At 48.5% G+C, this 26,195-nt stretch overlaps 1 protein-coding gene across 2 annotated transcripts; it reads right to left on the bottom strand.

The window, feature by feature from the left end:
• Positions 1-17,748: 17,748 nt before the first annotated feature.
• LOC117860474 (uncharacterized) lies at positions 17,749-24,800 on the bottom strand. 2 transcript variants are annotated; one of them, XM_034743774.2, is made up of 15 exons: positions 24,661-24,800; positions 24,364-24,574; positions 23,334-23,432; positions 23,125-23,226; positions 22,905-23,032; positions 22,555-22,824; positions 22,224-22,390; positions 21,680-21,720; positions 19,790-19,870; positions 19,578-19,706; positions 19,370-19,494; positions 19,024-19,296; positions 18,531-18,664; positions 18,358-18,444; positions 17,749-18,273 (listed from the first exon to the last, which is right to left on the bottom strand). In XM_034743774.2, exons 3-15 carry the CDS (start codon positions 23,419-23,421, stop codon positions 18,132-18,134), a joined length of 1,767 nt encoding a protein of 588 aa, XP_034599665.1. In that variant the 5' UTR covers positions 23,422-23,432; positions 24,364-24,574; positions 24,661-24,800; the 3' UTR covers positions 17,749-18,131. The 2 variants fall into 2 exon arrangements, with proteins under 2 accessions (XP_034599665.1, XP_034599666.1); XM_034743775.2 differs by lacking the exons at positions 23,125-23,226; positions 23,334-23,432 and having other exon boundaries at positions 24,661-24,799.
• Positions 24,801-26,195: the final 1,395 nt, after the last annotated feature.

The raw sequence follows: 26,195 nt of genomic DNA, 5'->3' as shown, positions 1-26,195 counted from the left end.
GACCCCTTCCGTTCGTCCAACCCCTTGTCCTCCTCGTCTGACCCCTTCCATTCGACCAACCCCTTTCTCCGTCTCACTTGACCCTGTCTATTTCGCCAACCCTTTCTTCGCCTCGCCCGAGGGCTTGGCTGTATCCTTTTTCCTAGACCCGAGGGTATATGTGTAAAGATTTGGGGACTTCTTTACGTTAAGTCTGAGGACCCCAGCACATCTATTCCTCTAGTCTAAGGGTCAGATCATAAGTTTCCTTCCATCCGATCCTTTTACCTTGTTCTTCCCCAACCCAAGCGAACTTCCCCACCTTTTTCCGTAGCTTGCTACCAGAGTCTGGGCTAAAACTCGCAAGTGTTGCTGTTGAAATAACCGTCTAAATGCTAACTCTTGCATTGCATTCGTGTAGAGCTGCGTCTCGCTGACGGCTTCTACGAGCTGCACCCAGTGCCGGAAGACGAAGCTGCAACCGAGCTCCCGCTTCCAGAAGCCGATGCCGCCCAAGCAGAATAGCAGCTTCCCTCCTCCTTATTTGAAGGCAAGCCCCGGAGCATGAACCCAGTTTTTCCCAAACTTGCGCATGTCTTCTTCATCTTGTTTGTGCATTTACGTATAGGAGTTGCTTGAAACCGTAGATGCATGACTTAGTTCCCTGATCTGAACACTAGCTGTTGGACCGAGTAATTGCTATGCTTAAATAGGAAGCGGTAAAAGCTGAGTGATCACTCGCGAGTTGTAGGAGTTGGTTGTTTCCTTTCTGTTACAACTATAAGGACGACGGATGGGGCAGGGTTTTGGTTAACTCTTTGGTGGTCGGCTGATCGCCCTGTCTGTCTATGGAACTTGTTAAGGCCCAACAGTGCTGGTGTTTGTGATCAAGTGTTTGAAAGTACTAACCTCATACTTATTATGGGATAAGAAAGCCGAGTACCGGATTGAACCTAGACGTGAGCGGTCCCCCCATTGTCCTTGGAACGGAGTTTCCCCTGTGGCCGCACGTGGTGGCAAGTGTGGTCACAGAACGGCAGAGGCCGGGTCTGTGGAATATTGCACCAAAGGAAATGGGCCCGACACGGGTTAGGGAATTGATGGGGAAGGCCGACACAGGAAGCGACCCTCGGTGGTGCGCGGATGTCGTGAGGTTAGGTTCACTATGCATGGTTAAAGAACTCGAATCGATTCGTCTGCCTCTCACAGTTTGAGACTGCTTGATCGCTATGCTACACTGAGTAATAAAGAAATTTGATGATGACATGGTCTTCATGATGATATATACACCCTTGGTTGGTTCTATGTTTGCTTAGAGTAAGTGCCAACATAGACCGGTTAATGAACCTAGAATCTGAGCTAAAACTTGAAAATAAGGATCTACTTAGTGCTTCTTGGCAAACAAACCCCTCAGCCAAAGAGCCTTGCATGTCTAGAAGTGGTGGAGTAGTTACTCCCGGTCGGTTAAGTCTTGTTGAGCTTAGTAGCTCAGCCTTGTTGTGGCTCTTCTTTTTCAGGTGAAGTTGCTGCTCCCGAGTCCTCTCCTGTTGGCACTTGGCCTCCCCAACTCCCTCCGGATTGGACGGTCGAGTGGGATCCCTCCTCGGACGGCGAGGAGAGGGATCACTGACATCTTGGCAGGCCTCACCAAGGAAGTCCGACCCCGACGAAGTAGCTTCCGCTCGTTTTTTCCTTCTGTCTGTTTCGTTTGAACCTTGTAAAACTCTGATGTTGTTTGTTGTTGAACTAAAATAGTAAATTGGTTTAACTCGGTGGACATGTTGTATTCTCTGGAACCACTCACCTTCGTGTGGGTTTTGCTAAACTCAGTCCTGTCAAAGTGGTTAAATCGGAGGAAATTCGACGGCATCTCGAGTTAGCCCGATTAAGGCCGAGTGTCGCATGTTAGACGACTTAACCGGGCCTTGATTTGGCTAATCTGAGGTGGATCCGCCACAGCTGGTACCAGAGCTGGTTTAGCAAGATAGAGAACACAATAGGCCCTAATCACTTCTTTTAAATAAAAGTTGCAAAGAAACCTTTTGAAAAAAATCTCGTACGATCGTTAAGGATGACTTTAGTACGAGAGGCCCTAAGGGATTTTGGGGTTGTTTTAGGTGGCTAATATGTATTGGTTATCTTGCTAACCTTCCAGCACTTCTCCACGTGTATCATATGTGTGCTGAGTCCGCATCACGAGTATGCGAGGGTTGATAGGGAGTTCTATTCAAAAGACCCTATCATCGCGGTTGTCTCGCCCACGTTTATCATACGTGCGCAGGTTCCGTATGTTTATTCATACGAAGGGTGGTATGGCTCAATTCCAACGAGCCTATCATCACGGTTGTTCGCCAAGTCTATTATACGTGCGCTAATTCCGCATCACGAGTATGCGAAAGGTTATACGGTTCCATTCAAAGGGACCTATTTCCACGGTTGTGTGCTGTCCATGCAGCATTGAACGCATGGGTGTCGTTCCTATAGTGAACGGTAATGTTTGGGGATGCTTTCATGGGTGCTGGCACGAAAGGTTCATGTGGTTGTGTTTTCTGCAGGTACACTAACCGCGTTCGCTTAGGAGACGCTACTAGAACCGACTAGCTACTATAGGGAGAGATGTAACTGTTGCCTTGCCACCGGCACTGATCGCGTAAGACCAAGTTTGGCGGTTGTTTTGGTTGAGAAGCGAGGTAGGCCGTGCATGCGACATAAACTAAAATCTGTAAAGCCACCTCCCAAAAGCAACCTTGCTCGGAAAAGCCCTTCTTCGGTTCTAAGGATTTCTAGCTTCTTCCAGCTTGTTCTCGGTCAAATCCGAGTGCCTTTTCTGTCCGACCCCTTCCTTCCTAAGAGTCCTATCTCATGTTGTTTTGGTTCTTGGTTCCAGATGGCCGCCCCCGGACACGTTTTGTATGGTGCCGATGGCATCTCCCATTCGACGTGCTTGCACTTCGAGGGTTTTCCCGCTATTCTGTGGGACACCTTGAAGTGGTTCGGGTACCAGTCTCCACCCTTGTACGTGGGACGGATGTACATGGAGCATGGCGTGCAGTGGTGCAACGTGCAGGCAGTGGTACCTCCACCTCCTGTGCGGCCTGAGTGGCCCCCGCTCGGAATCTCGATGTACGGTCACGCCTTGGGAGATACGTGGGATTCGGCTGCTCTACAACTCCTCACTCAGTTTTGTCAGCTGCACCGCTGGAGGTCACCTTGGACCCAATTGGCCTGTTCCCTGCCAGGGATCGGCTAGACCCGGCGTGGCTCGACCGCGTCAACAACATCGAGGTGTTGGCCACATCCCACTCGATGGTAACCATCTCCACCAACGTCAGGTGCATGTCAGCCCTATATCGGCTGATCGAGCTTCAAGGCCGAGCCTTGGCGGTCTTGGCTCGGATCGCCGTGGACACTCAGGAACACCTCAACGCTGCCAAAAGAGACATGGTGGGACAAACCTATGAACTCATCCAAAGAGGCATCCAAATCCACGACATGCAAGACCGAATCTCCGAACTTGAGGGAGAAGTAACCGACCTAGTGGATGGCATGATCGAGCTGTCAGAAGAGAAGATGGAAGTAGAGATGGAGCTAGCAGTGGCTAATGCCCATCTGGACGAGCATCACGCCGAGCTCGGCGACATGCATGCCCTCCAGATGCAGTTGGAAGAGCAAGAAGACCCTGAGAAGGTCGAGGGAGCGTCCAGCATGGACATTGAGGAGGACGACGCCCCTTCCCCAACTCACAGTGTTCCCTCGTAGATGGAGAGTTGTAGGGAACAAATCTTTTGTTGTACTCCTTGGCAACCTAAGTTTTGGATAGTCATGTAATAGGTTAGCCTTGAGTTGAGTATTCCCTGTGTTTTGGGGACAACCATGTAATGATCTCAGTTGAAATCAGATCTTAGCTTGATCTCTAACTCCTTTGCAACACGTTTGGGATGCCACACTGTGTGAGTTTGTGCGGTGACCACACACACCCATTTTTCTGTGGGTCTGTCCAAGTTTGGCCGACCCCGGGTCGCGAGGTCGGATGCGCCCGACCCCTCGAGGCAATTCTCCGCCTCGCCCGACCCCTTCTTGAGCGGTTCGTTTCGCCGACCCCTTTTCTTGAGCTGTTTCGCCTAGCCCGACCCCTTGGCCTAAGATCAGATGTAATGGAACTCCTGGAATCCGGCTATGGTTCGCCCGAAGTCGTGTGCAGAGCTAATATAGATGCTAACTAAGATGGCAAGAGGAAGTGTGTATCTCTTTTATAAAGCTATGTTGTGTTGCATTGTCGGCAAGAGTCGCATTGGAGGATTTAACTTGTGCGTTCCCATCTGTTTGGGAATACTTCTGAGCTTATGGAATTGATGGAACGTTGACTCTTGCAGATGGCGCATCGCACCAGATCCGGCTCTGTGCCCAGCAGCAGCGAGCAGAGACAAGATCTTCCCCCGCCCCCGCCTCCATCTCCACTAGAGGTGATCTTAGCGGCTCAAACCGAGCTGCTGAGGCATCTTGTACAGGGGCAACAACAGCAGCAGCCCCATGTGGGAAGGGCTCAGCAGCAGCCGCATGTTGCCCGCTATGAGGACTTCTTGGGGACGCAGCCCCCTTTGTTCCAAAAGACACAAGACCCGCTCGACACAGACGCTTGGGTTTGCACAATCGAATCCAAGTTCGAGCTTCTCACCACCCCGTGCCCCAACCATAACAAGGCCCGATTTGCAGCCCAACAGCTACGTGGTTCCGCCCGGCTCTGGTGGGATCACTACCATGCCATGTTGCCGGCCGACCATGTCGTCAGTTGGAACGACTTCAAGACAGCGTTCAGAGGGCATCACATCCCGGAAGGTATCCAGGAGCGCAAGCTCAACGAGTTCCTGGCTCTTACCCAAGAAAACCGAGATGTCCTGCACTACGCCCAAGCTTTCAATTACCTGTGCCGTTATGCCGGCTATCATGCGGACACAGACGAGAAGAAGTAGGACAGATTCCGCCAAGGGCTAAGTCTGGAGCTCAGAGAGAGGTTGAACCCCATTAAGGTGGATACCTACAACGAGTTGGTCAATTTGGCCATCTCACAAGAGGATTGCATGCAGGCTCTCAAAGCCGACCAGAAGAGGAAGGCCTCCGTGGCATTTCCGAGCCAGCCCGCTCGAAGGTTCCAGATGGTTCCTCCACAGGCACCCAGCCGACCCTAGCAGTCGGGAAGATGGGTTGCCCGACCCCCGCCAGCGGCAGCACCTTGTTTTCCTGGCTTCCAACCACAGGCGCACCGGCCGACCCTACAGCCACCACCGCGTCCTGCAACTGGTCACCGCTACTGCACCTGCAGCAATGAAGGGCATTTCGCTAAGGACTGCCCCAGGAACAGAAATCAGCAGCCTGGCCAGAACCCCATGACGAACAGAGGAAGAAAGCCCAAGGTGCAAGTCCGCCAAGGATGGCTCAACTACACCAGCTTGACCGAGCTCCCCGAAGGTGCGCTAGTGATGACGGGTACTTTCCTTGTCTTAAATTAAGTTGTTGTTGTGTTGTTTGATTCAGGAGCCTCCCATAGCTTCATCGGGAGTAAGACTAGAGAAAGATGTGAGCTGAGTATCGGTCACACTAAAGGATCATATGTGATCTCCACTCCTGGAAGGAAGATAGCCTCAGACCAAATCGTTACTCTTGTACCTCTCCAGCTAGGCCAAACTCTTTTCAAGGAAAATCTTATCATCCTTGACCTGGAAGGAATAGACATCATCCTTGGGATGGATTGGATGACCAGGCACCAAGTGGTTCTAGATGCAGCTGCCCGAACTCTCCACATCAACTCACCCTTTCATGGCAGTTCTACCCTACCCTTGAAACCCCCTAAGTCCGCACTTCCCTGTGCATACCCTCTATCGGAAGCCCGGCCAGAAAACCTCCCTGTTGTCTGTGAGTACCCGGATGTGTTTCTAGAGGACTTGCCCGGCATGCCGCCCGATAGGGATGTGGAGTTTTCCATAGAGTTGATCCCCGGCACCACTCCGATATCCAAGAGACCCTATCGGATGCAACCTGCTGAGTTGGCCGAGTTGAAGACCCAGTTGCATGATCTGTTGGAAAAGGCCTTCATTCGACCCAGTACATCACCCTGGGGTTGCTCGGCTCTGTTTGTGAAGAAGAAGGACGGCAGTCTACGCATGTGTGTGGACTACCGACCCCTCAATGTGGTGACTGTCAAGAACAAGTACCCACTCCCCCGCATTGATGTGCTGTTTGATCAGTTAGCTGGAGCGAGAGTGTTCTCCAAGATCGATCTTCGTTCCGGTTATCACCAAATCAAGATCCGACCCTGTGACATTCCCAAAACAGCCTTCTCCACAAGATATGGACTCTACGAGTACCTGGTCATGTCTTTTGGACTCACCAATGCACCCACCTATTTCATGTATCTCATGAATTCGGTGTTCATGCCCGAGCTGGACAAGTTTGTGGTGGTGTTCATTGATGATATCCTAGTGTACTCGAAGAACGAAGAAGAACATGCCGATCATCTTCATGTAGTTCTCCAACGGCTGAGAGATCATCAGCTCTATGCCAAGTTCTCCGAGTGTGAATGTTGGTTAGATAGTGTCAAGTTCTTGGGACACACTATCTCTAGGAATGGCATAGCCGTCGACCCCAGCAAGGTGCAGGAAGTCATGGACTGGAAGCCTCCCGCCTCAGTACATCAGATCCGAAGTTTCCTTGGACTAGCAGGCTACTATCGGCGTTTCATACCGGACTTCTCCAAGTTAGCTAAGCCGATGACTGAGCTGCTGAAGAAAGAGGTCAGATTCATGTGGGACGACAAGTGTGAAGAAGCCTTCAAGACCCTAAAGCACTTGCTAACCACAGCCCCAGTTTTGGCTCAACCCGACCCCTCTAGGTCGTTCGACGTGTACTGTGACGCCTCTGGCACTGGACTTGGGTGTGTTCTTATGCAAGACAACCGAGTCATTGCCTATGCCTCACGGGCGTTACGACCTCATGAGCTGAACTACCCGACCCATGATCTTGAGTTGGCAGCAGTAATCCATGCCTTAAAAATATGGAGGCACTATCTGATGGACACTCACTGCAACATCTACACCGACCACAAGAGCCTCAAGTACATCTTCACCCAAGCCGACCTCAACATGCGCCAAAGAAGATGGTTGGAGTTGATAAAGGACTATGAATTGGAAGTGCACTATCACCCCAGCAAGGCCAATGTGGTGGCCGATGCTCTTAGCCGCAAGACCTTTTGCAACTGTTTGTCGGCAACAACCTTCACCGAGACACTGTGTCACGAGATGGGAAAGCTCAGTTTGGAAGTTGTTTCCCATGGGACCCTCGGCCACATATCTCTTAAGTCTGTTTTGGAAGACCAAATTGGGTCAGCCCAGTTAAAGGATGAGGAAGTAAGGCAGATTACAAGGAAGATTTCCTTGAAGGATGAAGGGTATAAGCATTTCCGACAGGATGAGAATGGGAAGGTGTATTATGGAACCCGACTGGTTGTACCAGCCGACCCCAATCTGAGAAAGCAAATCCTAGATGAAGCCCATCTCTCCAAATTCTCAATCCATCCTGGCAGCAATAAGATGTACCATGATCTCCGTCAAACCTTCTGGTGGAGTGGAATGAAACTGGAAATTGCCCGGTATGTTTCAGAGTGTGACACCTGCCAACGCGTCAAGGCCAGCCATCTAAAGGTAGCAGGTACCCTGCAGCCCCTGCCCATTCCCTCTTGGAAATAGGAAGACATTAGCATGGACTTCATTGTTGGACTGCCCCTTTCATCACAGCGACATGATTCCATTTGGGTTATAGTGGACCGTCTGACCAAGACCACCCACTTCCTTCCTATCCACGCCACCTACACGGCCAAGAAGTATGCGGGGATGTACCTTGACCGCATTGTCTCCCTACACGGTGTGCCTAGGACGATCATCTCTGATCGAGGAGTTCAGTTTGTAGCACGCTTTTGGGAACAGCTACAAGCATCCATGGGCACCAAGCTCATCCGTAGCTCAACCTACCACCCTCAAACCGATGGTCAGACCGAAAGAGTTAATCAGATCCTTGAGGACATGTTGAGAGCTTGTGTCATCCATTATGGCAAAAATTGGGACAAGTGCTTGCCATTGGCAGAGTTCTCATATAACAATAGCTACCAGGCTAGCTTGAAGATGGCACCGTTCGAAGCCTTGTATGGCTGGAGATGTCGGACACCGTTGAATTGGTCACAAGCTGGAGAAAGACAAACCTATGGTCCTGACTTACTGGTAGAAGCCGAAAAGCAAGTGAAGGTAATTCAAGCAAATCTCAAGGCTGCCCAATCTCAACAGAAGAGTTACTCCGACAGGAGAAGAAGACCCTTGCAGTTTGACATTGGTGATCATGTGTATCTTTGGGTCTCCCCGACCAAAGGAGTGCAACGGTTTGGAGTAAAAGGGAAATTGGCTCCCCGTTACATTGGCCCATATGAGATTGTGGAAATTTGTGGACCAGTTGCCTATCCGATCCAACTCCCAGAACAGCTCTCGGCCATACATGATGTTTTCCATGTATGTCAACTGAAGAAATGTGTCCAAGTCCCAGCCGAGATCTTAGAGCAAGAGCAGCTTCAGATCGAGCCCGACCTGACCTATGCCGAGTACCCGGCCAGAGTTCTTGACCATAAGGAGAGGCGCACCCGACGCCAAGTCGTGAAAATGTACAAGATCCTATGAAATAACCACACTGAAGATGAAGCAACATGGGAAACATAAGAGTACTTGAACAAGCATTTCCCAGGTTTCCTTTCCAACCAAGGAGGTAAGGACTGCACACCCCCACCGGTTACTTCTACATCCGAATCTCGGGACGAGATTCTTTTTAAGGGGGGTAGGCTGTGACAACTGACCCCAAATCTCTCGAGTTAATCTTAATCCGAGTCCCTAATCTCCGTCTCGGCTTTCCCGAGTTTAAGTGCTCAACCTACAGTCCAGTCCCGACCCCTGAGATTCGACCCCTCTCCGCTGGTTCCCCAATCCCGACCCAGCCGACCCCAACTCACCCGCCGGATCCTTCTAAGTCTTCCCACAACGCCTCCCTTCAATCTGAGCAGTGGACCAACCGAGACTGACCGGTGGACCCACAAAATCTTTCCCCCAGATCTCCCAGGACAGACGCACTCGAGTGGCATGCTCACTTCAGAGTTGCCCCGCCGCGTGGCCCAACTTCTCCGACCCCCGCCGCTCCGCCCCGTCGCCGGCCGCGACCGGATGGATATCCGCGCCCCCTTCCCCAATCGCAGCGGAAGCCCTCTGCAACCCTTTCTGCAGCGCCTCGCCGCTCACGCCCATCATCACCCCGCCGGACCCCCGGCTGCGGAGCCCGATGCCTCCCGACTTTTCCGCCGCCCCTCCACAGTCGCGCCGCCCCGGACTGCGCTACGCGACGATTCCTCCGTCGCCAATTCTGACCCCGGCCGCGACAGCTCCTTTTCCGCCCTACCAGAGCTGCGCCCCCGACAGTCTGTTGCTTCGCGCTCGCCCGCGTGACCACAGCCCGCCTGTCTTCTCACCTGTGAGCCCTAGCTTCTAGCGTCGTTCCCTCGGTCACGTCCATCAGATCCACCGCCTGACGACGCCCGCCTCCGTCAAATCTCAACCACCGGCAAAACCACGCCTGCGCCGCCCCATCTCTAGTGCCCAATGGCTGACGGTGTCCTCCCCGAAGTCCTGCTCCGCCGCACCGCTGCTCAATCGCCGCCCCGGCAGCGCACTCCACCGTTCTTCCCGGTCTTCGCGCCGCTCCAACCTTCTCTCTTCCGCGCAGCTATAAAAAGGAATGCCAGAGCTCCGCAGGAGTCCCCTTCGCCATCGCTGCCTTGCTGTCGTTCCTCTGCTTTGTGCTCAAAGCGCTACAGCCTAAGTCCCTAAGGAACTCTCCTCTCCACCCCACGCCCGCCGTTCCAATCCATCCCGCCGCTTACTCCTCCACGCTGCGCAAGAGCTTTCTTGTTTCCACAAGAAGCGCCGTCGCCGCCGCCGGAGCACCGCCAGGCATCGCCGCTGCAAGTCTTAGTGCTCCAGTTCCTCCGCCCAAGTCTGCTCCTTCCTGACCCCAAGCTTCACCTGTGAACCAAAGGTAAGCTGCCGACCCCTTTTCTGCCTCATCCGACCCCTTCCGTTCGTCCGACCCCTTGTCCTCCACGTCCGACCCCTTTCTCCATCTCGTCCGACCATGTCTATTTCGCTGACCCTTTCTCCGCCTCGCCCTAGGGCTCGGCTGTATCCTTTTTCCTAGACCCGAGGGTATATGTGTAAAGATTTGGGGACTTCTCTACGTTAAGTCTGAGGACCCCAGCACATCTATTCCTCTAGTCTAAGGGTCAGATCATAAGTTTCCTTCCATCCGATCCTTTTACCTTGTTCTTCCCCAACCCAAGCGAACTTCCCCACCTTTTTCCGTAGCTTGCTACCAGTCTCTGGGCTAAAACTCGCAAGTGTTGCTGTTGAAATAACCATCTAAATACTAACTCTTGCATTGCATTTGTGTAGAGCTGCGTCTCGCTGACGGCTTCTACGAGCTGCACCGGCGCCGGAAGACGAAGCTGCAACCGAGCTCCCACTTCCAGAAGCCGAAGCCGCCCAAGCAGAAGAGCAGCTTCCCTCCTCCTCATTTGAAGGCAAGCCCCGGAGCATGAACCCAGTTTTTCCCAAACTTGCGCATGTCTTCTTCATCTTGTTTGTGCATTTACGCATAGGAGTTGCTTGAAACCGTAGATGCATGACCTAGTTCCCTGATCTGAACACTAGCTGTTGGACCGAGTAATTGCTATGCTTAAATAGGAAGCGGTAAAAGCTGAGTGATTTCCTATCACTCGCGAGTTGTAGGAGTTGGTTGTTTCCTTTCTGTTACAACTATAAGGACGACGGATGGGGTAGGGTTTTGGTTAGCTCTTTGGTGGTCGGCTGATCGCCCCGTCTGTCTATGGAACTTGTTAAGGCCCTACAGTGGTGGTGTTCGTGATCAAGTGTTTGAAAGTACTAACCTCATACTTATTATGGGATAAGGAAGCCGAGTACCGGATTGAACCTAGACGTGAGCGGTCGCCCCATTGTCCTTGGAACGGAGTTTCCCCTGCGGCCGCACGTGGTGGCAAGTGTGGTCACAGAACGGCAGAGGCCGGGTCTGTGGAACATTGCACCAAAGGAAATGGGCCCGACACGGGTTAGGGAATTGATGGGGAAGGCCGACACAGGAAGCGACCCTCGGTGGTGCGCGGATGTCGTGAGGTTAGGTTCACCATGCATGGTTAAAGAACTCGAATCGATTCGTCTGCCTCTCACAGTTTGAGACTGCTCGATCGCTATGCTACACTGAGTAATAAAGAAATCTGATGATGACATGGTCTTGATGATGATATATACACCCTTGGTTGGTTCTATGTTTGCTTAGAGTAAGTGCCAACTTAGACCGGTTAATGAACCTAGAATCTGAGCTAAAACTTGAAAATAAGGATCTACTTAGTGCTTCTTGCCAAACAAACCCCTCAGCCAAAGAGCCTTGCATGTCTAGAAGTGGTGGAGTAGTTACTCCCGGTCGGTTAAGTCTTGTTGAGCTTAGTAGCTCAGCCTTGTTGTGGCTCTTCTTTTTCAGGTGAAGTTGCTGCTCCCGAGTCCTCTCCTGTTGGCACTTGGCCGCCCCAACTCCCTCCGGGTTGGACAGTCGAGTGGGATCCCTCCTCGGACGGCGAGGAGAGGGATCACTGACATCTTGGCAGGCCTCACCAAGGACGTCCGACCCCGACGAAGTAGCTTCCGCTCGTTTTTTCCTTCTATCTGTTTCGTTTGAACCTTGTAAAACTCTGATGTTGTTTGTTGTTGAACTAAAATAGTAAATTGGTTTAACTCGGTGGACTTGTTGTATTCTCTGGAACCACTCACCTTCGTGTGGGTTTTGCTAAACTCGGTCCTGTCAAAGTGGTTAAATCAGAGGAAATCCAACGGCATCTCGAGTTAGCCCGATTAAGGCCGAGTGTTGCATGTTAGGTGACTTAACCGGGCCTTGATTTGGCTAATCCGAGGTGGATCTGCCACACATCCTTAACTGAATCTTTATGGGACTACAGGATGGCCTGCCACGGGGCCACTAAAATATCCCCTTATGAGTTGGTGTACGGTCACGAGGCAGTATTGCCTTGGGAATTAAGGACGGGGTCCAGGCGCACATCGCTTTAGGATCAGTTGATGGCCGATGACTATTACCTCCTCATGAAGGGGGAGCTCGACGATTTGGCGGGTCAGTGATTAAGGGCCCTGATCAGCATTGAAGAAAATAAGAAAAGGGTGGCCAGGTGGTACGACAAGAAGGTCAAGGTCAAGCAATTCTCCCAAGGAGATTTGGTATGGAAGTTGGTGCTGCCAATAGGGTCTAAAGATCCCAAATTTGGTAAATGGTCATCTACTTGGGAAGGGTCGTACAGAATCGGCCGATGCGCTCCGGAAAATGCGTACATATTAGAGACTATCAAAGGAGAAGAATTCACAAGAGCCTTAAATGGAAGGTATCTGAAGAGATACTATCCCAGCATATGGGTAGATGCGTAGCTGACGATATGGTGTGTCGAGACGTTGTGGCCGACTCCTATTGACTCGTGTTCAAATAGCCGATGCGAGGAGACATCGCCTCGAGGACGGAATCTTTGATCAGTATGGCCGATTCATTATTCGGTACAGTAATAGGATACATGGACAACAAGGTACAAGTCGCCCTTAGACTAAAAGTACCAATACATTCATTGGTCATGGTTTTTCTTAATCTCTCTCTCAATCCGGCCTAGCTCTATTAGAAGGCGGGTGCTTTTTTCCTCCAAGTTCTCCATGGCGGCTTCAACAGCGACTTGGCGAGGAAGTTGGTGGCTTCTGTCGAGAGGCGGTTGGGATGTCCCTACCATGGCATCCTCGAGGGCAACCTGACGAGGAAGCGGATGACTCCTTTTGGTTGGCGGCCGCCTGGAACAGTTGACATCCATGTGATCCAGGATCTTTTGGACATGAGCGGGGATATGATCTTTGAGTTCTTCGTGATGAGTCCTGATCAGATCTCTGACTGCCTGCGTCAGCGGTTCGTCGGAGTGCATAACCTCGATGGCTCATTCCAGGCCACGACTAAGGCGTCTCGGCAGAAAGGTAACGAACAACCACCCATCGTCAGATTGATTGAAATGTTAGACGGAGGAACAAAGGAAGATTTCGTACCTGATTGACGGAGAAAGAAGAAGAAGAAGAAGAAGACATCTCTGCGCCTAGTCTGAGAGTATGGAAATCAGACTACTTGAGGAAAATAGGATGGGCGAGGTGAATGCTTTTAGAAAGCAATACGGGGGTCTCATACTTATAGAAGGAAAAAGATGAGGGGTTGGTAAGACACGTCCCATCGGAGTAAAGGATCATTAGATGAAAAGGCTGCCACAGAGGACGGTCAAGTTTGAATTCGCACGTCAACGGCAAGAGGATATTAAATGTTTGTACAGAGCATTCAATGTTTTTACAATTCACCCAAGGAGGGCATTAATAGCCGCAATCGCTCGCTACCTAACCTGATCGGCCGAGTCTAAAGTCCTCTGGTCGTCATCAGCTGATCCAGGGACTTCTGGCATGTGACGATGGAGTTTGATTGCTTCATGGGCCAGGTTCTGCCTCTCCTGCTTCAAATCGGCAATGACAGAAGGTCTTGAAGTTTCTTCTCTTCGGCGGCTATGGCCTTGGTCATCTGCTCCATCTCCTTGGTGAGCTCTGCCCTTCGCCGTTTGAGGCGGTCTATGGCGCTGATGATATCTGGGCGGGAGTTTTCGAGGAAGCTGATTCTTTGGTGCACTTCTTGAGCTCGGTGTTTATAGGAGTCCTCCTCTTCATGTGCTTTTGCTAATTTGGCACGATCGGCCATGTGCCGTAAAGCTCTAAACACCGGGACCCGCATTGACTCGATATACGCTGCGGGTGCCAGAGCTTCTTCTGCCTCTTCTGGGGCTCGACCTCTGATTTCGCTGAAAAGAAGCCGAATCGGCGAGGCATCTTCCATCAGTCAGCCGATATCATATTGGAGGACGGTCCGTATGCTCTCGAGCTTGGCACAGATGTCATCAGGGATTGAACTCAGTGCAACTTGGCGCGAGGCGACCTCCTCATCGTCAGAAAGTGCAACCGCAAAGGAAAAGAGACTGTTGTTGGGGGTATCCTGCTTCTAAGAAAAATAAACAATAAAGGGATGGGTTAGCCAACGGTAATAGAAAATCGGCCAATTTGGGCAAGAGATGGGTTAGCCGACGGTAATAGAAAATCGGTCGATTTGGACGTCAAGTATCTTACCTCCTTGAAATGGATTTCTTCTATTTGTGCCAATGGGAGTGCTACCCTCATCTCGGGAATTGGCGTGGCTGGCTCGTCAAAGAAGGAGGATTCGATGATTATCAGCGCCGTACTTGGGTCGGCCTCCTGGAAAGGTACAGGAAATAGATCTTTATAAGTATAAGGCAAATGATTAAGTCTGATGATAGACAATGACTGCTATACCTCTGCGAGTCGTCCGGCCAGTGGTTGTTGAAAGGGCACGATCGACGCACCCAGAGTAGCCTGCATCAAAAATCAGTTAAATTTTGATTAAGTATTAAGAAGTTGGGGCTAAACAGATATCCTCTACCTCAGTGGGAGGGATTGCCGGCGTCTCGGTCTCTAACTGGAATGTGGCCGATTGCTATGGAGATTGTGCTGGGGCGATTTGCGCAGCCTAACAGAAAGGAAAAAAATTAATACCGACAGGATACTTAGAAGAGTGCGAAGTGTACAAAGTTACCTGAACGGCTTCTACCAACAAAGATGCAACAGCTGCTCCAGCTTCTGTAGCGGCCTGGGGATCGACTTCTTCGATAATCGGCAGAGTCGATGCAGCTAAGGATTCAGACGATGCCACCGCCGATGGATCGGCCGATTCTATACGGACACGCACCCGGCGGCTCGTCTTCTTTGAAGAAGTTATCTTTAGCTTCTATTTTGATCGGGCGGTGGTGATGTCCTCAATGGTTGGGGCCTGAAAGCCGATAAGTGGAAATGATGTATACGGGTACCGATTTTCTATCGGCCTGCCGCTTCGGCTACACGTTGGAGGAAGTCGACTTCCAGACTGTAAGGAAAAATAAAAGCTAGCGATAAATTCATAGTATAAAAAAAATGATATCGATGTGTGTTCATGAATATAGTAACCCAACAAATAGAACAATAAGAATGTGTGTTCATGACCCTAAAAGTATCCCTGAAAAAAGGGTTATGTCAATGTGCACCATTGCTGCGGGGTTTTTTTTGTACTTAGGCTAGCTGCATGGTGTATATATAGGGAAAAGAGGAAGATAATGTTGCTTGGTCTTAGCAATCAGCGGTCAGCATACAGACAGATTGGAACTACTAGTAATGAAACAAAAAGGAAAAAAAATAGATGGGATCTAGTAGTAAAATGGTGCTATTTCTGTATCATTATAGTTCAGATCATGCTGTGAAAAAATATAACTGAACAATAGTTCTGAAATAACTTATTTAGTTCTAGTGGAAATGTTGCTATAACGGATAAACCTATGTAGACCAATATTTATTTATTTTGGGATTCTTAGCCCACCAACATGGCTAAGCAAGTAGGAACCGCAATATTCAGAATCATATTTAACTTCGGTAAAAGTATAAAAGGTACCACAACCAGCTTTTCTCTTTAAATTTTTTAACATCTGGCACTACCTACTCTACTCTGCAAAATGGAGCAAGAAGACAGAATAATGAAGTAGCAATGGCAATCAGTGTCAATCTGAATCTACATTCAAGCTCTATTCTTGCAAAAAGCTCTCCCTACAAGATTCCAGTTATTATTCAGCAAGATAATGAGAGAACTTTGTCTATCTATATCATGTAATCAACATCAACTAGGCCTCTTTTGAGGTTAATGTGGCAGAGCTTTCAGCTTAAATATTTCCAGAACATGAACTGTTCACAGCATTTGGAAGATACAGATACTTGTCCAGCATAAATAAACATTTACATGACTGATGAAACCAAAATTCACAGTTAGTCATCATTCACTTGGGTCAAGAGAAAGGAAACTTGTAAATGAGATGCTTATCGTTTAGGAAATACGAACGATTGCATTTCAATCTTATAACCCGGATGCCAAATATCTAAATTGTGCAACTTGGGTAGCTGCACACAGAAACTAGCACAAGTAATGGCTCCTCCCTACTTCCAAACATACTAGGATCAAAATGAACATTCCTACAACAGAAATGGGACAACTTCCTACCGGATCTTTGCGTATTTGTACACATTTCAGCATCAAAAGCTCTTATAGACAAAAGAAAAGAGCAAAAGGCGGCATCTGATGGCTGATGGGGAGGCGGAGGTGGTAGGAGAGTCCGAACCTAGCAAGTCCGCCGCGTAGAAACTGCGTTAGGTCGTCATTCGCTTGTGTCTGCAGCTTTTCCTCCCCAAGATCTGCAAGAATTTTTGCGACTGTGAGGTGAGGTGAGAAAAGGAGAGGAGAAACCCTAGCATGGCAAGGAGAGGCTGGCGAAGGAGGACTTACCTGATGCGGAGGCGGTGGAGGAGACCGCAGCAAGGGGTGCGCGATGGCGGAGTACTGCAGACGACTGCAGCACCGAGGGTGAGCACGAAGAAGATTAGGGAGTTGACGGAGGTGAGGAAGACGACGAAGGCGAAGCAGGCGATGAGGTCCCTGAGCACCTCTTTGTCGGAGAAGGTGCGCCCGAATGCGGCGAGTGGTGACTGCAGCGGCAGCGGAGTCGAGTCGGGGGCGTGACGGGGAAAATCGCCAGGCCACGGCAGGTTAGGTCCGTTTTCGCGCGGATGTTGGGCTCGCTCGGGCTGGAAAACTCCCCGCAGGCTTGGGTCAGAAAGATCATGCGTGGAAGGTTTCCGCGTGGGCTTCCTCCGCAGGGAAAAGGCCGGGAACACCGCAGGGAAGCGGGCAACTTTAACATATAGCAAACACAGTATTGGTAAGGCAAGACCACATCACTAAGTCTCACTCCAAACGTGAATAAATGGCCGCGCATGCAAACCCCCCCCCCCCCCCCCCCCCCCCCCCCCCCCCCCGGGCCAGCAGTCACATCGTCCAGCAGATTTTTCCTTGGCACCTTAGGCCTTGTTTACTTCCCTCCCAACTCCCAACTTTGGCACTATGCAAACAGAAGATTCCCCATCACATCAAACTTGCGGTACATGCATGGAGTACTAAACGTAGATGAAATCAAAAACTAATTGCACAGTTTTGTTGTATTTTGCGAGACGAATCTTTTGAGCCTAATTAGACAATATTTGGACAATAATTCACAAATACAAACGAAACGCTACAGTGGTGCTACAGTAATTTGGGTGTACCCAAGTTGGGTAACTAAACAAGACCTTATTCCTCTCTCTCCTCGTAGCACCACCTAAAAACAAACGCTGAAGCTGCCCTTACAGACGGACGGCAAATGGCGACAACGTGGCCGGGCTGAGGGGGCGCCGCAGGCACCCCGGAACCGGAAGGAGAGTCGATGAACAACCAGCAGCCATGCAGCCTCCGCTGCAGCAAACGCAAGCAGGCGAATGTGTGGATGGTGCCCCTCAGCCTGCAACTTCTAGGGATCTTAGTGAAAAGTTTGTGCTGGTCTATTTATTGGCAGAGACCCTTCCAAATGGTGCTGTCACTCAATGGAACTGTTCTATATGTAAGGAACCAAACAGTTTGCATAAAGGATTCCAAAGCCCAAATATGCCCAAAAGGCATAGATCCTCAGTCACTAATTATATGGGCCCCACATGTCAGTGAGGGTAACATTTGAAGTCACTCAGACGATCCATTCTAAATATGTTGGCAGATTTCCAACACAGAACATTGATTTGTGCCCAAAAGGCCAAAACAGTACTTGACAGACCCCCAGGCAGCTATTTAACCGGTCTTCACGAACTACCACTGCATGCCAAACATAGCACCAAATAATTACAAGATACAAACGAAGCGCATATCACAAACTTCAGCAAGCCACGGGTTACATCTGCCATCTCAAACCAGCAATAATATGGAGATTGTGAGACCCAATCAAGGGCGTAACTGCATCTAAAAGAGCTCGAGTTTCGCATCTAAAAGAGCACGACTTTCCTTCCCCTGATGTAACTGTATCTCCGCTTGCGGCCAGATTTGGGTTCAAAGCCCAACTCATCATCAGATTTATCCTTATCCCTATCCTCAAGATGGCACCAGCGAGGCATGGGCACAGGCCACCTGCAGTTAAATTCAAAGGAAAATAATTTATGTCCAAAACTTGACCCCAGCTTAACATATAGTAACATGCATCAGAATACCAACCTGTTTAACTTAGTATTCCTATCTGTATTCATTTTCCAGAAAGGCGAACCAGAGGGATCACTATCATTGCCAACTTCACCAAATTTACTGTCAACATACCAAAAAAAATATTATGCTTCAGCAAGCTTCTTAAAATGTACCAAAAAAGAACAATGTGATATGCACTTGAATACCTTTTTGTTTCAAACGATGCTAGAATTTCGCAAATGTCCTCCCAAAACAGGAAAGGGGTTCCTATTCTCTGATCATAGAAGTTCATGCCAATGACATCCCCATCAAGATTAACAAGAGGGCCCCCAATCCCAACCTAGCAAGTTGACATGAACAAGCTGTGATTTCTATTCCAAATAGGTATTGCTAGGCAACTCATTCCAATGCAACTATATACTTCCTTTGCTCAGAAATACAAGGCGTATTTTGTCCGTACAAATTCAAGTTTTGACCATTGATTAAACCAATAATATCTAGGTTGTCAAAAAAATAATGATACTGTTAGATTCAGATTCCAAAGTACTTTCTCATGGCCATATGTTGTAACTACAAGCAAAATAATGTCAGGGGAATTTACGGTAAAAGCTCGCTTTTAGACAGTCAAATTATGCCTTGTAAAAAACAGGAGTATTTACTATCACCATGAAAAATGAGGCAATAAAAATACAAGATTACCTTACTGATTTTACATGTGGAACGTGCGAGGAAATCGCAATCAAGGGTGCCTGTCCAGGAAACCAGATTCCCAATAGTAGCCATTAGCGCTCCTGATTTGAAGCAACGCCCTACAGCTGCTACTTTAAAAGACTTTGACTCTGTCCAAAAAAGCTCAGTATTTGATGCACAAGGAGCAGGGTAATCCTTGACACTGACTAGAGCAATGTTGTAATGTAGACTATAATGCTGCAACGTCCCTTCTATGCATTGATTCTCAAGCAACACTTCAATCTGCAAATAATACAGTGATGAGATTTAAGCAGAACCTTAAAAGAACAGCTGTTGCAGAACAATGAGCACCAACCCTCAAGTTTTCAACAATCTTGTTCTCATCACCAGAATTTCTAACCAAGCTTGCTGATGTCAAAATTATCGTAGATCCATTCCACTCAATAGAAAAACCCGTGCATGCAAAAAACCTTTTTTCTCCTGTGTACCATGATTCTGGTTATCAGCTAGTTTGTACTCAAAACAGAAATGAAACAGTAATTGGCACGTCAATGTAAAATCACCATCGTATGAAGCCAGTGCGACAATACTGCGATTTATGTTAGAAGCTCTTTTGCTGAATTTTCTCCAAACACCTTCACCATGCATGTCGCCAAAAGTTTCTTCAAAAGTATTTACCAAAATCATGCCATCTGGAGAAATATACATTGTTGGATAGTTGTTAGTGGTACAGGAGAACTGTAAAAGGTCAGCAAAATTAGAAGCACTTACTCACCTCCTAACATGGAGGATGGTAACTTAGGGTAACCCATGGAGTCTAGATCTAACAGTTCCTGGTTGACAAAAGCTCCATGTACTGGTGCAACAAAGGTCAAGTGATCAGTGCTGACAAATACTAAAGGAAAAAAGTCTAGATTAAAAAAAACTTGACCTCAGGGGGGAGACGACCCCTGGGCTTTGTTTTAAGAAGCAGTACCAGGCTTCGAACATGGACTGGCAAGGGGGTTTCAACGACCCCCCAAGTTCACTGCTCTAACCAGTATAACTCATGAGAAGCTGGTAGGAAAAAGTCTAAATTACTCCCTCCAACTATGGATCAAGTCCACATGACTTCCTAAATTATAAAACAGTTTACTTGACCCCCGGGGTTTCCAAAACCAGCACACTTTTCACCTTTGACACCCAGCTAAAACCAGTTTTGGCCACCTGGACGGTGGATTTGCTTGTTTTGATGACTAGGATGGCCACATCATCATCCATTGTCCACATCTGCTCTCGGCGTCTTCCTCTTGTTGCCGCCACCCTCATTCTCATGCGTTCTGATGCGGCACGGTGCAATCCGCTGCTTACCTGCCACAGCAGCTAACTGGCAATGCCACGTGCTGGTCCACATGCCCGCTCGCTGCAGCTGCCCGCTTCCTCACGCTGCCAGTGCAGCCTGCCGTAACCTTGACCCAATGCTCGGGGTAATGCACATGGATTCAGCAGTGGCACCACCAGCTCCTTACTCCCTGGCCGCGTCCTCTCTTCCCGTAAGTTGTGAGTGGCGCCGTTAACTGTCGAGCGCAACAGACGAGGCACCACTGGCGATTTACTCCCTCATGCAGCAAGCGCACGTGGCGCGGGTGAGTGTAAGGCCAGCAACGGCGTCGTGGAGAGAGAGAAGTGGCATGGCCGTGGTGTGCTGCTGATGTGCTTGCCCTGCTCTCATTGGAGGCAAGAATGGAGAGGGTAGGGAGGGATCGAACTTGCTTTGCTGTGGTTGTTGTTGCTCTGGTGGGGTTGATTAGGAAGAGATGAGGAGTAGAGTTGCTTGGTGGTGGCTGATTCAAGTCTTGGGGAGAAAAGTTGTGGGCCATGGCTTGGGATTTGGCCAAGAGCAGCAGGAGGATCTGATCGCATTGGGGTTTTCTGGTGCTTTACGTTTGGGGGTGGAGGGAGTAAGATGTGGTTTGCGGTTGCTGCTTGAATTGGTACTGGCATGTGCTTGGTCTGCGCTGATTGGAAGGAAGGGAAGCGGATAAGCTGCAGCAGCATGCCTCTTGTTCGTGGGAGGAGAAGCAAGAAGAGAAAGAGGAGCTTCAGCTCTGGTGGCCTGCGGTGGAAGAAGAGAGCAGGAGAGGGGTGACGGCGGCAGCTAAGGAGGGGAGAGAAGAAGAGAGGGTAGAGCTGGCAGCAGATGGTTGATGATGTGGCCATTCCGTTCATCGAAACAAGCAAACCCACGTGGCAAAACCGGTTTTAGTTGGGTGTCAAAAATGAAAAATGAGCTGGTTTTAGAAGTTTTAGAAATTTAGGGGGTTAAGTAAACCGATTTATAGTTTAGGGGGTTAAGTGGACTTGGTACATAGTTGAAGGGAATAATTTGGACTTTTTCCTATACTAATAGTATACACGGAAAGTAAATTCACAAAATTCTGCGCACAACGATCAGCATGTAACACTAGTTATATCATGATAACAACCTGAGAAACAATTCACATTAGAATTTAGAGTGCATGAACATACCCAAGATGTAATGTACATATGCCCTGATAAGATCTAAAAATATAAGGGTACAAGTGAAAGGGCCAGACTAGTTGATATACAAATGTAAACTCTAGACTTGCACAGCTTCTAAATAGGTATGAATTTTAAGCAGTCTGAGGAATGCTTGCGCACTCACCTTCTGGATGGCTGTTATATTTCTCACATACGGGTCCAATCCTGCAGAACATAAAATGACTAGTTGAGTACTAACCAAAAAAGTAAAATGGATCAAACCCATGCATTAATACGCAAAATGGTGCCAAAACCTACATGGTAGAATCATAGGCAAGTAACAAGATAGAGAAATGAGGACCTCAAGTCACGTTGAAAATGTTTCATGAAAACACATGATCATAATGCACATTCCAAGACACATACAGTTTTCAAGATTGGCACAAGAAATATTACTTACAAGACAACAGTGAATGCGTGATACATGCCAAAGGTAACCATATGTTGGTTGAGGTGGCAAAGAAACAAGTTAATATTAAAAGTAAACACTGAGAAGTGCAAAACTCAGATGCCATATAGGCTAAGGAACAGCAGCAAATGATCCAGATTATTGCATGCATATGTTGTCTGGCACGCAAAAGGGCTAACCATATAAGCTCTTTTAGGAGAAGAGCTAAGGTAGAATAGAGCAGGTGAACTAATCAAGGGCACATATCGATTAGACATACCTGTAAACCTTTGCAACACCAGTCTTCTTTTCCTGGGATGTCCAGTAATGCTCCAGATGCTTGAGAATTGTGCCCCATGGTAGGAAAACAGCTCTTCTCATGGTCAAAAAAAGGTTCATGCCAACAACCGTCCCATCAATAGAATGAACTGGCCCACCCTCCCAAGCCTAATACCACAATAAAGGTGACAGGCAACAAGGGTTACATTTGAACAAAATGAGGTTGTATAGAACAACAGTTAAATATATAATAAAAAATCATTTTTATTGCCTCCATGCAAAACAGCATAACAGAAATAGAATAAAATGCTGATATCGTCATGCAAGTGTACCTCTGAGATTTTACAATCAAGATCTTCATCATCCTCAGATACCCTTGAATCATCATCCAGTTCCACACTCTTGGTCACTATTTCACCACAGACGCCACGCCCTATAGCTACTAATATCTCACCATGGGCCAGAATTTCCGGTGCACTTTGGAAAGGTCCAACTTGAACATCAAGGAAGGCATGGACATTGACAACAGCAAAGTTGTGATCTAAATCAAATTGACCCACAATCCCCATATACACTTCATTGCCTTCATGTCGCACTTCAATCTACAAAACAATAAGGCAAGAAATGAGCACACAATTATCTGAACTAAGCAAATCAGTAAAGGATGATTGTCAGCGCCAACCTTTAAGTCATCATGGTCTTCGTTTGTACCATCGAGGGCTCTGACCAAACTTGCAGAAGTCAGAAACCTTGTAAGGTGACCCTGATGTTCCATAGCTATGCCCGAGCATGAAAATAAGATTCTGTCTCCTACAGAAGATCGCAATTTAAATTATTTATAACTGGTGGCGTTTCAATATATATTTGTTGAATAACTGAGACGACTAAGCATATATAATCACCATCGCACAAAGTAATAGAGGCAACACGTTTAGATAAATATGATTTTAGCCCATCACTGAGCCCAGACCGAACATCTTGATTAGAGTCCCCAAGGAAGCGACCTAGTTGAAGGAAATAAAACATTAAGGCAACTGTGAACAGTGAATAATCAAATAAAGCTCTGAAAATGTGGGGGAAACCTAGCAGAAAAGAGGAAGATCTAGCAGACCTGAGAACAATGATTCATTCTTGCAAGCTCTTCTGTTCTTATGAATGCATTTAGTGAGATCAGCACCGCCCCTCTTAGCTTTCCGCATCTTTTTCAAGACTGGAGCAGAACTTTCTTTTAGAAATTAAACAATAGGGCAAAATGTGGGGCCATAAACGGTGAATCAACAATATAAAACTATAACCAAGCAACTAATCAGGAACACTAATAATGGCCGTAATATGTCAGGGTTGCTGGTCCTTGACTTGCCTGAAACACCAACATTGATAATTTTGGTTGGGGTCCCAGAAGGTGGTCAGATAGCATCATTTCTTAGCTCAACTATCAGCTATCAACTATAGCATGGAGTACTGACATGTGCACTGTTACACCTGATGTCTAGGTGCCAACTTGCTCCCCCAAAACATACATGTATGATATCATCTTGGAGCAAAGGGCGTTACCACAAAGACAACTGAAAGAAAAGAGCTCACTTAAGCCTCATTTTTTTTCGTGCATGTTGTAGTACACTGGGATTAAGGTAGTCAAACCTAGGCTTTTACCTTCAATTGGACTATATGCAACATGTTCTCTTTGACTACTTAATCTAGACCAGGCATGCAAAACCACCACGGAAGCAGTCAAGCAGCCGTATATGCAGCCGCAGAAACGAAAAGCTCTCATTTTTAAGATTTCCTCTTGTCCCTCTACAAGAGGCAATGCAAACAGGTAGGGAGGTTTTGTAACATAAAAGGCAGGCGGGGTAGCTGAAACAAGCTCTTGATGATTCAAAAAAGGAACACTACGGAACTAATCTGAAACTGCGCGAGGATATTCCATGTGCTGCTGTTACTCTGGTAGTGCTGCTTATTGATTAGAAATCACACTAGATTCTTTAAGCAGGTCTCTAAACAAAGAACACCAATACTGTACCACCTAATCAAGCTGATTTCGGCGTTCCCCTTTCCCGCCGCAAGTTTTAGGTCAGATCTAGGGCTTCAGGTGCCTGAAGTCACACAAGTGGAAGGGATGAGGAGGTCGATGCACGTACCTGGTGTCCGGCCTTAGAAGGCGCGGCGCAGGGTGGCGCAGCGCAGGATCCCCCGGCCGTCGCTCGCCTGGAGAAAGAGAGGGAGGAGGAGGCGGAGGAGGGGAGAGGGGCAGCCGGGCAGGACTCCCAGGAGACGCTTTCAAAATCAGATGAACATGAAGATCTCTCCTTCAGTGAAGTAGTTGTCGCTGGTGTTAACTGGTCCAACAATCTGCAACACAGTCACAGAAGTAAGAAACAGATCAATTATATAAGCTCAGTGAAGCAAAGGAGGAGCAAAAAAAGATGGCCACTTACCTGTCTCAGTGTCTCGCGGGCGAGGGCGGCCGGCGGCGCTCGCGGGCGAGGGGGCGACGGGCGCGGGCTGCCGGCGGCGCTCGCCGCTCGCGGGCGACAGGGCGAGGGGGGCGGGCGCTCGCGGGCGACAGGCGGAGGCGGACTGGGCGAGGGGGCGAGGGGGCGACGGGGATTTGGGGTTAGGGGTGCGGGCGTGCGGTGCGCTGGCCGGGAGACGGGGAGAGAACGGAGAGTTATATAGTAATTGTTGTGGATCTGGGCTAGTTTTTAAGGACGAAATGTATACTTCGGACCCTAGGTCACCCGCAGGAGAGTTCGCACCCGCCATGTGTCGGGTCTCAGAACCCGAGACCTGTGGGGGAATTTCGGATCCGCCCCTGCTCCCGTCAAACCCGCATGTCTCGGGTCCAGACCCGCCCGATTGCCATCACTAGTGCTACGGCACATTTAGGTGCCGTGCTAATAGCAAATCATACCCACCCATGGATCCTAGATGGATAGGATTTGCACAGGCTCATCCAATTAGCAATGTTTAGAAAAATTCCTAGAAAAAGTAAAATGTTACAAAGTAAGTCCTAATGCATGGCACATCCACAGCGAAACGTTACATCAATTTTCATCATGGTTTGAAAGAGAGAAGGAGAAAAAATATCGTGCGTCAGTCGATCTTTCGTCCTCCCACCAGCAAACCTACACCGTCTGATTTCGCAACGGTGTCAAATATGCTGGAACTTCCAACGGTGTTGGAACTTCCAACAGCAGATAAAGCACTATACAAATTTCAAATGCAAACTTGTTTTAGCAGAATCTATTGAATCAAAAGTTCATCAAAGATGTAGAGGTGATCCCTACAAGAGAAAACTCACAAACTCGTGGATATATAGGGACCAAACAAGTTCTAAGTTAACAAGAACTTGAAAAACACAATAAACACACGAGACAAATGGTTTTGTTTATCGAAGTTCATTCCCACAAAGGAAACTATATCTCCGTTGAGAAGCTCACAAAGAGTCGGATCCTCACTAACCTTTTACATCTCCCAATAAACCACAAAGGAAGATTAGGTTAGTCATTATAAATCCTCCAAGAGGATGGGCAATACAAACTTTCCGGGCGCACCATAACGAGAGAGCGCTCAAACAGGCAGTGCCAAACTGTCTAGAAGCAAGCTTCAAGGGTAAAAAACGTGAATCGAAGACCGAAGATGCTTCAAGTGCTCTTGAGATGAACAAGGTTGACCTCACACTCAAAGCTAGAATCACACACCTCAAACCTTCCTCTCACCCAAGTCCTAGCTCAAATCTCTTAAGGATGAGCTCAAGAAGGGAGTAGGAGGGAATATTGAATGCTCAAGGAGGTGTTGAATGCTCAAGGAGTTTGAGGTTAGGTTAGCAACAAAGGAAGAGAGAGGTGAGGGGGTATAAATACCCAACCCCTAAAACCTAGTTGTTAATGTGCTGTTAAAGTGCCTGTCGGAACTTCCGACGCTATGAAAATAAAATCCGTTAAGTACCCCTTGTCGGAAGCTTCCGACC

Source organism: Setaria viridis, chromosome 6, assembly GCF_005286985.2.
Source record: "Setaria viridis chromosome 6, Setaria_viridis_v4.0, whole genome shotgun sequence".
Classification (NCBI taxonomy): Eukaryota; Viridiplantae; Streptophyta; class Magnoliopsida; order Poales; family Poaceae; genus Setaria; species Setaria viridis.
The sequence above is the reverse complement of the archived record's forward strand: the minus strand, read 5'-3'. Positions and strand labels throughout refer to the sequence as shown.

Excerpts from the sequence above, each read along its gene's own strand:
- LOC117860474 (XM_034743774.2), bottom strand. The coding sequence starts at position 23,421 with ATGCGGAAAGCTAAGAGGGGCGGTGCTGATCTCACTAAATGCATTCAT. Across the intron at positions 22,391-22,554 it reads TTGATTGTAAAATCTCAGAG|GCTTGGGAGGGTGGGCCAGT; the intron begins GTACACTTGCAT and ends TTGTGGTATTAG. Across the intron at positions 18,274-18,357 it reads AGGAATACTAAGTTAAACAG|GTGGCCTGTGCCCATGCCTC; the intron begins GTTGGTATTCTG and ends ATTTAACTGCAG.